Below are 11,069 nucleotides of genomic sequence, written 5' to 3' on the forward strand. Positions count from 1 at the left end.
AGCTCAAATCTCATATTTGTTACTTTTTAAGAAGGCTAGACAAATAAAACATTACTTAGTGAATTTGAAAAGAAAAAAGGGTGTGTTATGGGTTCCCTGTGTTCTCTCCAGGCCTTCTCTGTCACGATCCAAGATGGCGTCAGGAAACAGTGAAAATCGCGGTAAAAAACGACAAATAAAACAGGCCGAATCCGACGAGGATTCTTCCTCTGACGAGTGCAGCAGTGAAGAAAGTGCATCTGATGAAAATTTCGACGAAGATATGGTGAATATATTTATAAATTAAACTGACAAATTATAGATAGACTGACAGAGTTAATGTTGGGTGCACGTGTTTGTTTTTTGTCTTAATTTAGGAAATCCCTGTAGAATTTGAAGCCTTTCCTCCTGCGGAGTGCGACTTTAGAGCTATGAGAAATCTTTTAAAACAGGTACGTGAATAACTTTTTGTCTTTCTCAACAGTACAGGACAAAACTGCACAACCCCCTCTCCCAAGAATTATATCCCCTCCCCCCCCCAAACAGGGATTTGGGAGTTCAGTAGTACTGTGCATTGTAGGTTGATATGTTTATTAATAACTGTGTTACACTTTAACTTGTAGTTATTTTTGAAGGATTCCATTGATCTATCTGAACTTGCAAACCTTATAATTTCTCAAGAGAAAATTGGCAGCATAATTAAGGTAATTATAACTGCCATCATTATTTTTAATCCTATGGAGATATATTCGTTGATAGGGCTACATTTTGTCCATCAATAACTACAATTAATTGTTATAACAACCACAACTATGACAACCACAGGAAAAAAAACCGGATTCCCAAATTAGGAATTGTTGGGAATTTCCTTGAATTCCCAATTCGAACACCAACGTTGGGATTTATTGTTGGGAATTTCCTTCTAATACCCAATAGAAAAACAAAATTCCCAACAAACTAACATTGGGAATCAGTGCCACATTCCCAATTTCCTTCTCTCTGGGAATTGGATGGGAATTTGTTGGGAATTCAAGGAAAAATCCCAATTTGGGAATCCGTTCTTTTTTCCTGTGAACAGCAGCAGCAACAGCTGCAACAACAGCAGCACCAACGGCAACTGCAACAACAGATGCAACAGTAGTAGCAGCAACCACAGCAGCAGCAGCAACAACAAAAGCAACAATAGCAGCAACAACAGCCACAAAAGCAGCAGCAACAACAAAAGCAGCAACAGCAACAACAACAGCAGCAAGAACAGTTAATCTACCTTTATAGGAGAAGAAGAATAATTATACTAGAATTAAAATATGTTGGACAAGTTTAAGATGCTTGAAATTGGTATGTTGAAGGTAGTGGAAGAGGATGAGACAGAGGAAGAAAAAGAAAAGAAAGAAGATGGTCCCAGCACAAGTAAAGGAGAAGAAGAAGAATATGAAGAAGAAATACTAGGTTTAATAACCATCTTGGATTTGGTGCAATACCAGGTATGAGTTGAGAAACTATTGCCATTATAACTAAACATAGTGCACATGTTGTATGTTTGGTGATTTTGAAGACTGTGCATTTGCTTGGATTCTATATACAGTCAATTCAAAAAACGTTGTCGTCGACCAACTCAAGCCTACGCGACTGGACCGAAAGGAACTCTGGGTAGCAATCATTGAAGCCGAGTTGACTCCATTATTTTATCCGACTAGTTATGCCTTGTTTACAGCATGAACCTTTGTAGGCGAGCGGGAAGTGTGGAAGGAGACTTTTTTTTAGTGCCTTCATATTTTCAAAATTGTGAACTGAATCATAACTACTTTGTTTTTCTTTCCCTAAACCCAAACACATGCATTTGATGGATTTTTTCTCGCCATTATTATCTTTATTACTAGCGGAAACAATTAATTCAGAACGAATATTTAACCGCTTCAGTAATTTTTACCCATATTCCTTTCGGTCCAGTCGCGTAGGCTTGAGCCGGTCGACGACAACGTTTTTTGAATTGACTGTATACTTGAGTTAACAGAAACTTACCAAGGAATATACCCCAAAAATCTTATGCATTTGCCAAGATATTATATTACAAATGAGGACAAAACTTTATCAAGGAAATAATTGCATAATGCTGAGGTCATGGGATGCAAAGATTTTGCATCCAAAATATATTTATATTGGTGTTCGAAATGCCATCTGAATAGAGTCTTTTTCAAGAAAAAAAGTGGGAGGAATTTATTTTTGTCCATTCAAGTAGAGGTTTTTCACTCGAAAACTAGAAGTTTTCATCAAGGGAAGGGTTTCCCAAAAAAAATAATTGAGGCTGTTGCTAGATCATTTATGTTATTAAAGGGGAAAATGCATGTCATTTTACAGGAAAAGAAGTGCATTCAACAAATAAAGCAGCTTTTACTCCACAAATGCAAGTCTTCTGCTGATCCTGAAACACAAACAAAATTCAAAGACATACTTGATAGTAACAAGAGAGTAGGATTGTTATTTAGTGAAAGGTTTATTAATATCCCACCACAGATTGCCCTCCCTCTATACCAAGCACTAAGGTAAGGAGATTTTGAATTCTTTAATTATTGTTGCTTAATGCAGATTTGTACTGGAAGGAAAATACCCACTATAGAAAGTCAGGAGCAGATTTTTTAATGACAGTGAAAAGCTCATGGAATATTGTCTTGTGCCATGATGAATTTGATGGTTTGATATCCATGCCATTACGAAACCGGACCAACCGTACCGGTGGCTATGGCCCTGATACAAAATCTACTCTGTGCAATATGGCAACTGCAATGCAGTGACTTGTCTCTTATGCCGTTCCTCTAGAATGGTCATGTTGAGTGGTCACATTGACTGGTCAAATGTTGATTAGTTCAATGTGGCTGGCCATCATAATCTATGTGCAACTATTACACACTCTATCAAATTTTCTTTAAATTTATTTTGTTATTGTCTTATACCTCATTGAGCTGTGATACTAGTAAGTGAATATTAAGTTGCCTTAGACTTTTATTCTTGATTCATTTCAGGGCAGAATTGGAAGAACAACATAAAAAGGTAGAAACATGTACATGCACTCCTAAAGCCAATATGTTGCAATAGTTCAAATATTCTGACTGAATTGTCCCCCTTCATTTTGGGCAACTTTGGGAATCAATGGTGGTGTAGCAGTAGTACACTCACCTCTTGGGTGATGGGCTTGATTCTTGGACTTAGCATTACATGTGAGCAGATTTTGTTAGGTCTCTTCCTTGATTCAAGTATTTTACTCTAAATTCTAATTCAATCTGTGGGTTAGCCTTGCACTGACTTTGATCAGCCCAGAGCATGTTTCACGGTTTGAGAAACTTTGAAGGCCCTATTTTACCAGTAAAGCCATGGGAAAACATGACATTCAATGGATTACTTAAACAACTATCAATCTAATTTAGGATAAAGGTGGCACTCTCAAGTACTTACTAGTGTTGTCCAAGTCATACAAAGAAAAACAGACAGGTCAATCCAAGAAATCCAAAGGCAAGAAAGCAGCAAAGTTACAAGAAAAAAAGAATCAAGACTTAAACTTTAGTAATGTAGAAGATGAAATACTCAACAAGGTACCTTTTCTTTGGATGTTTTAAATGATTTGCTTCTGGGGGCAAGGAAATCCATCATATTCTCTGTTCTCTCATTCATTCATGCATTTTCCCACTCCTTCATCTCATTCATTTATTATCCAATCATTCATTGTTTTGTGTGTTTATTCCTTAATATTCTCATTTATTCATTTATTTATTAGCCAATTACCCATTTATTCATTTAACTATTTATTCATTTATTTCTTTAAACATTAGATCATTTATCCCTCCATTCTACTTTCCCCATGTCTTTCTTCCCTCTCTCCCTTTTGTCATTGATTCAGTTCCCCATTCGTTTTCCCATTTATTCCCTTTCTTTTCCAGGAGTCCACCATCAAGTTTAGTTACCCTGTCAAGGTAGATGAGGAAGAGATTTTACTTGGTGGTAATTGGAGTTTTGATGATACATTATTGGAACCTTACAGAACTGTTATGATAATACCCTATGATAGAATGAGCACTATTATTGAACAAATGGAACAGCTTCTAGCATCTTAATCATCTGTTGTCTAATCAACTAAATATATACACTGTGTAAAAGAGATTAGAACATTACTGATCATTCAGATGAACGCTGATGAAGGAATGACATGTCTGTTTCCTACTTATTTATTTGTCATATTCGACATGCCAACACAATTTGAACTAGTAACTGCTAGGCATTATCTGTTATCTTATCAATCCTTTTTCTTTTTAAATTCATTTCAGTACAATATTTTTATATTTTATTCATTGTTCAGTGCAATGAGATTTTACAAAACATTTTCGAGTTCTAAAGCTTTACTACTGTTTTCATCATTACCTGCTGATTGAGGCAACAGTTGTGCAAGGAAAAACGGACAATACACTGCCATCAATCAAAGTATAAAGATTGATTACCCTATTGTGACTGTTAACTAATCAGCGAGTGGCAATCTAATAATTGAACACAACGACATACTCTAACACACACCATTTACCAGCCTACTCTCACAGACCTTCTCATCATGGAACACTCTAACACACAACATATACCAACCTACTCACACCACCCATCTCATAATAGAACACTCTAACACACACACCATATACCAACCTACTCACACCACCCATCTCATAATGGAACACTCTAACACACACAACATATTCCAACCTACTCACACCACCCATCTCATAATGGAACACTCTAACACACACAACATATACCAGCCTACTTACACCATTCATCTCATAATGGAACACTCTAACACACACAACATATACCAGCCTACTTACACCACCCATCTCATAATGGAACACTCTAACACACACAACATATGCCAGCCTACTTACACCACCCATCTCATAATGGAACACTCAAGCACACACAACATATAACAACCTATTTACACCACCCATCTCATAATGGAACACTCCAACACACAACATATACTAGCCTACTCACACCACCCATCAACAAAGAAAACACAACTGAATTTCATACACCATGAACAGGATGGCTGTACCTCATAGAAAATAAACAGACATATAATAAACACTAAGATAATAACTGCAAGACAAGTCACTCTTACGACATGCTCTCTCCTAAGCTTTAAATTTGGTAAGTATGTGAATCCTAAAAAAATTCCTAAGATTAAACCAGAAAAAGTAGAAAAATTATTCACGAGTGGAAATGAAGATAAAATGAATAAAACCACCAAGGAAAAAAAGTAACCAGATAAATACAACAAAATTCTGGAACTTTGTGTTTGGGCTCTAAAGGAATATATGATACTTATGACTATGATCCCTGCAAGCGAAGGTACTCCTCCAGTTGTTATTGATGTTGACTCGCTGCATAATGACCCAATCTGAAGGGGAAAAGTTGATGAGTTAAAATGATTGGTTTATTAATATTTTACGATAAGCGTGAAGGATTCTGGGATAGCTCAGGGTCTACCTGCAATAGAATTTGGAGTCGAATCTACTCACCACAAGGTTGGTAAAAATATAAAAGTTAGTAATTAGTAAATTTTTTGGTAAAACTAATTAGGGAACGTATTGTATTATTATTACTCCATAATATGGTTTCCTCTCTCAACCAATCAAAGCGTACAGAATTCCATACTGTCCTATAACAATGCGATGTTGAATATGGAAGCCATTTGAGAGTCAAAGAACCAAACATAAGACATTTCATTTACCAAATGTCCTCCCACGCCAGCGGTCGTGTGCACAAGTACCATGCGCAGCAATCCAATCTTCCTTTCAATGATCAAGCAGATCGGTAAGCCTAGTAGATTTAGTATGGTGCCGTCCACTATTCCATGTGGGAGGTATATTGTCACAAGAAATCTCCACCACTGGTGATAAGATGGAGGTAATATCACGCCTGCAGATAACAGATGATCGTCGTCTATACCACGCACTTCGGGGTCGGCATCGCATGAAAAAGCAAGGCAATCTACCTACGGAGAATAAAAGAAAGACGTACTATTCATGGCAGTCATATTTAAGGCAAAACAATATTTTTTTTTTCTTCGGAAAACAAACTATCTTGTCATGCGAAACCATTGTTCCTGCTCTGCAACACGACGGCCGTGAAATCATTCTATTGATTACGCGAAGAATTCTTGTCAGCCTTGATACTAACAGGGGAGAGTACTAGTGGGGCTAAATTCAAATTTCCATCGCAATTCAAACCCTACATCGAACATTAGAAATAGGGCGTGGTTGGTTTTTAAAACGCACGTGCCCGGGTACATTGAAATTCAAGGAAAATTTCTGCGGCCCTCGGTCTTGCACTTCAATGCAAACCCTCGCCCTAGCGTTTTAACCTTTATATGATATTATGAATTCTACCGTGTCTCAAGATTTTTTTCATTGCAATGTATCAAAGCTATACTAGTATTGCAGCGTTCCTTCTAAAATGGGCGTTATATCAATCATATTTGTGACTGAAACCTCTCATGAATCTTGTCTGACAACGCTGTCAAACAAGTTCCATCTACAAGATTTATCTACCCAAACGTAGGGGTTGATAAATACCTGGTAACAATGTTCAGCGTGGAGGTGATATACTCCGCCTATGAAGACGCAGTGGTCAGGACTTGTCATGTGACATTTACTTGCTAATGCATCGCAACATGGACGTATTGCATGCGCGATGAAGTTCTGCCCTGTACGCCGTTGACTGCACCTTATTTCCTTCCATTGTGTCATGTTAGGCGCTGACATGCTTTGACATTGTTTCTGTCAATAGAATCACACACAATTTTTGTATTAATTTTATTTGAAATTTATCCAGCAGGGAAACAAAAATGGACTTGGGAAACAAGAGGAGAGCCAGCGCAGGGATAATTGGCACATCATTCACAGGATTAATATTCAAATGCTCATAGGCAGGAAAACTAGAAAACTTACCTTCGTCAATGTGCCAGCGATGTTCAGGGTTTCTGCTTCACAGCAGCCTAGTTTTTCCCGTCCCAATCGCAGCTGAATGTTGCTCCATGAAGTTGCAAACTGGTAATTGTACCGATGCTCCGTTCTCATACAAGGAGGAAATAACGCACCAAGCTGAACGAGGCTGCGCTCTGAGGGTCCGTACCAGGGATTTGGATATTCAGTGTGGTTTATAACAGTGGGGCCTCTGAATGTGAGCGTTTCTATCGAGTAAGAAAATATGTACATTGAATATCATCAGCACTTAAGCTTTTCCTTAGATAGTACAAAGAAGATATAACTAGCCAAAACTAGTGTGAGCTGCGTCGGTGTTTCTAATGAAACAGTAATGATAAAAGGGTAAATTTTACATCGTGAAAAGATGAAAAACTTAATGACGTTTCGGACGCTAGTCCTTCGTCGGAGTAAAAGATAGAGATAGATAGTACACATGTTTGATTCTGAACCATAAATTTATACGATAAATGTAAAAATAGGGATATTTAGGCGGATTTTAAGAATACATCTTACCTAATCTGCTTCGTCGAATAGGCTGTAAAGCATTCGATATCTTTCCTCCTCTATTACATACCCAAATCATCATGGATATTTGTACCAAACCATAGGCACACGTGAAAACGGGCCAGTGTTTGTAGTCCGAACCAGCCGCGGGAACGACTAACCCTCTTGTGTTGCTTGACGGAGCAGTAGGTCGTATCTGAGAAGTCATTAGACTTGATAATCACCCTAGCAGCAGCAAGGAAAAGTCACCACAAGCTGAAATGGTCGACGCTTTACGGCTACGCCAGAAGTCAGCAAGTAGTTTGAAAAGATGATACGATGTCTTACTCAGTATGAGAATCAGAATTATACACCGGCGGTAAGATTTCTTCAGCTATACTATCGATGATGCCAAAATGATTGCAATGATGCAATTGATTAAATTTATGAACCGTTACTTATTACTGCGTTTAGATACTTTTTATCCGGGAGATGAAGAACCATAATCTACCATCACCGGGGTCGTTCCATGATGAGCTGTTTCTTTCAGTTTCTCTTTGCGTTTTTTGAGTTGATGACATGTAAATGCGCGAGCGCGACTTGTTCTCTGCGCACGCACGAACGCAACACAAACTGATGCGCGAGAATGCGTGCGCGCGATCTATTTGTCTGATCATGGATCATATAAGAGGACTGGTTATTATCCATGGTCTAATCAATGGTTCTGCTTGTGCACTCAACTGAAAAACCACTACCATCTTTTTGTATACATTTAAAAATTAACCATGCAAAAACCATGTCATGTTGGTGTCAAATTAGATCCTGCAAGAATAGCATAACTACTTATTTATGCTCTCTTTGATCCTGTGATGGAGTGCTCACACTAAACCTGTGAAATACTAATTTTTAGCACTAAATAGTGATAACTAAACAATAGAAAACAAAGGATTCTGTATGAAATAGTATTAATTAGTACTATTAAATGTTCACGGTTTTAGTGTGTGCACTCTAACAAGATGAATTAACTTAATTGTTAAAAAACGTATGTACGTTTGATCTTGAAGGATTGGTGTAACAAATTTGCTTTCTTTCTTAGTTTTGGGAGCAGGACAGTTATATTAGTAGCCGTGTTCTATGGGTAAAGAAAACACAAGCCTAGTGCCTAGAATAAGAGTAACTCTAACTTCTAAAAACTGGGCATTTGTAGTGATTTTAGCAACTTTAGGTATTCTCACAAATATCATTTGCCACGGAGTACAAAAAGCTTTCAATTGGTGTGATAAAGAAAATTTGTGGACGTGGAGTTGGTCATAATATGAGCAACACTCAAGAAGCAACATGCAAAATACCCTGTATCGCCAGGGAATCTGCAGTTGATTTTTGAGGGAGGGGAGGCTGGAGGAAGGAAAGACTTTCACCTACCATCACAATGATCACAGGCCACCAAGCAATGCAAGGGTACTTACAAAACCAAGTTACATGGATTGAAAAAGATAAAGTCACTAATAGTTAGGTCATCAAGAGTGTACAAATGGCTTTTCAATTTAGTACTCAATGCCATAGTTTAGCCATCTCTGACATGAGCTGGTTGGCTAGTAAATTGACCCCGGATTGCACAGCTAAGTAATACAACCAATACACAGATATATAAGTTGGAATAATTTTTATTTGAACAAGCTGATTAAGAGAGGTGGTTGAAGCTTGACCTTGATTGACAATTTGGAAATTCTGAAAAAGAGGAATAAAAAGTTAAAAATGCAATAAATACACCTCCAGATAAATGAATAAAGGTTTGGGTTAGTAATTTTATGAATACAGAAGCCAAAAACTCCAACATTTTGATCCTCGGTTCAGAAGCATGCAAAACCAATTTACAGCCATTCTCAATCACACGCGCCCTCTAGCGAATGTTTCTGTCGCGACGAAGAAGGTTTTGGTGGACGTCAATCACAAAGCCTTTCCATAACATTGTCGGAAAACACAAACCTATAAGGGCACGTGCCTATGGAATGTCATGGAAACGCCTCGATTGACATCCACCAAAAGCTTCTTCGTCGCGACAGAAACAATCACTAGAGCGGCGTGTGATTAAGAATGGCTGTAATAGTCATTTCCAAATGTGCTTTGGGAAGCACTGGTGTCATTACATCAAAGCAACCTGGGTTCAAATCCCACCAAGCTCAGTGTCATATGCGAGTAGAGTTGCTTGTTGGTTCTCCTGTGCTTCAAGGGTTTTTCTCTAAGTTCTTCCAATATTCCTCCCTCTTTAACAATCAACTCCTTAATTCCAATTTGACATGGAATGGGGACCGGTGGTTGACTATTAAGTGCTAACCTTGTAAAAACAATGACAGCTTTTTAATTTTTTTCATAAATAGCATGCATTGGTGCGTCAAAGATAAACTTGATAAAAAATCTTCAAGTCTACCAACATAGCACTGTTTTACATCAAAAACTATTCCTGGTAGGTTAAACTAACATTTGGTAAATTGAATATTGGACACTGGATAATAAAGTCATGTTCCACCACATGAAAGTTGTATTGTACATTATATTGTTACAAAATATACATAGGGTAGCCCATTCTTACTCACAAACATGTCTGAGGATATAATTTTTTAAATTAAATATTTCAAAAATTTTAAATATTATAAAGCAAAATACTCGAATTCATAGAATGACTTGTTATAGCCCTACTGTACATGCCATTGATTTGCTGTCTGTCTTGAATGTACTCAAGAAAAACAGCTGGGAATGACAATGTTAAGAGCATATATTTATTGACTGTTATATAGTCACAGTTCTTGTGGTTACCTGTAAAGATACTTCACTCTGTAGCCATGGCTTGGACTTCCTCCTCTGTGTGTTTTCCCTTCTCTGCTAACTTGGAACGGTTCTTTCTTTCCAAAATTCTCTTACGATCTTTATCTAGCTTGAGTTTGACGACCTCAACCTTGCTGGGATCGATACCTACACTCACGGTAGCACCATTAGCCTTCTCTCTCTGGATTCTATCGATGTGAATAACCCATTTTTTACGGTAGACTTGGATGATTTTGCCAACTTGTTGGCTCTTAAAGTGCCCACGTGTGACTTGCACCTCGTCGTCTTTACGGACTGGAATTGAGCGAACGTTGTATTTTTGTCGCAATTCTTTCGACAAGGGAGCACTCATAAGCTTTCTTCTAACACTTGATGGGGCTGAGAAGTGAGCCTTACGGCATTTTCTGCGAGAAGAAGTCACGTCTTTATGTTGCTTCATTTTGTGCTTCCAACCTCATGCAACACAGCCGACTGAAGAGAAAGAACATGTTTAGAGGGGGGACCCTTAATACTACCCATCGATACAATACACCTACCCCTCAACCGCTGGAAAAGAACGCAGGCTCACCAGGAAAAAGTTAAAAAATATTTCAAATTTTCCATTTCTAGGTAAATAATATTTCAACTCTATGACAAAAAGTCTTTTTCTTAAGAAAACAGACAGTTTATCGTTTTAATTGCGCTTTTTAAATAAAATGTTTTGTTTCACATGCGCGCTACAAAGAAACTTGGAAAAAATTTCAAAATAAAGCTTGTTGT

The 11,069-nt window shown here is 37.7% G+C and overlaps 3 protein-coding genes across 3 annotated transcripts; 1 reads left to right on the forward strand and 2 right to left on the reverse strand.

Moving 5' to 3' along the window:
* Positions 1-119: 119 nt before the first annotated feature.
* Positions 120-4,908, forward strand: LOC116287117 (BRCA2 and CDKN1A-interacting protein). The gene is made up of 8 exons (XM_031693748.2): positions 120-265; positions 357-431; positions 603-683; positions 1,329-1,463; positions 2,338-2,522; positions 3,000-3,027; positions 3,402-3,566; positions 3,912-4,908. Exons 1-8 carry the CDS (start codon positions 134-136, stop codon positions 4,083-4,085), a joined length of 975 nt encoding a protein of 324 aa, XP_031549608.1. The 5' UTR covers positions 120-133; the 3' UTR covers positions 4,086-4,908.
* Positions 4,097-7,716, reverse strand: LOC116287109 (inactive rhomboid protein 1). The gene is made up of 6 exons (XM_031693723.2): positions 7,518-7,716; positions 6,969-7,210; positions 6,594-6,797; positions 5,750-6,013; positions 5,138-5,416; positions 4,097-4,117 (listed from the first exon to the last, which is right to left on the reverse strand). Exons 1-6 carry the CDS (start codon positions 7,714-7,716, stop codon positions 4,097-4,099), a joined length of 1,209 nt encoding a protein of 402 aa, XP_031549583.2.
* A 1,419-nt stretch (positions 7,717-9,135) lies between these two features.
* Positions 9,136-10,790, reverse strand: LOC116287113 (large ribosomal subunit protein uL24). Its single transcript, XM_031693741.1, has 2 exons — positions 10,302-10,790; positions 9,136-9,215 (listed from the first exon to the last, which is right to left on the reverse strand). Exon 1 carries the CDS (start codon positions 10,747-10,749, stop codon positions 10,315-10,317), a length of 435 nt encoding a protein of 144 aa, XP_031549601.1. The 5' UTR covers positions 10,750-10,790; the 3' UTR covers positions 9,136-9,215; positions 10,302-10,314.
* Between the last annotated feature and the right edge of the window lie 279 nt (positions 10,791-11,069).

Source organism: Actinia tenebrosa, unplaced genomic scaffold (assembly GCF_029948245.1).
Source record: "Actinia tenebrosa isolate PJP-AT-01 unplaced genomic scaffold, QUT_ActTen_1.0 PGA_scaffold12__29_contigs__length_12842862, whole genome shotgun sequence".
In the NCBI taxonomy this organism is placed as follows: Eukaryota; Metazoa; Cnidaria; class Anthozoa; order Actiniaria; family Actiniidae; genus Actinia; species Actinia tenebrosa.

What these genes read in the sequence shown, in the direction of transcription:
- LOC116287109 (XM_031693723.2), bottom strand. Translation starts at nt 7,716, where the DNA reads ATGACTTCTCAGATACGACCTACTGCTCCGTCAAGCAACACAAGAGGG. An exon ending in CTGGCGTGGGAGGACATTTG is followed by an intron (nt 5,417 to 5,749) that starts GTAAATGAAATG and finishes TTTCCCCTTCAG; the next exon opens with ATTGGGTCATTATGCAGCGA. An exon ending in AGCTTAGGAGAGAGCATGTC is followed by an intron (nt 4,118 to 5,137) that starts GTAAGAGTGACT and finishes TCTTTTACACAG; the next exon opens with TGTATATATTTAGTTGATTA.
- LOC116287113 (XM_031693741.1), bottom strand. Translation starts at nt 10,749, where the DNA reads ATGAAGCAACATAAAGACGTGACTTCTTCTCGCAGAAAATGCCGTAAG.
- LOC116287117 (XM_031693748.2), top strand. Translation starts at nt 134, where the DNA reads ATGGCGTCAGGAAACAGTGAAAATCGCGGTAAAAAACGACAAATAAAA. An exon ending in CCTCTATACCAAGCACTAAG is followed by an intron (nt 2,523 to 2,999) that starts GTAAGGAGATTT and finishes GATTCATTTCAG; the next exon opens with GGCAGAATTGGAAGAACAAC. An exon ending in AAGATGAAATACTCAACAAG is followed by an intron (nt 3,567 to 3,911) that starts GTACCTTTTCTT and finishes TTTCTTTTCCAG; the next exon opens with GAGTCCACCATCAAGTTTAG.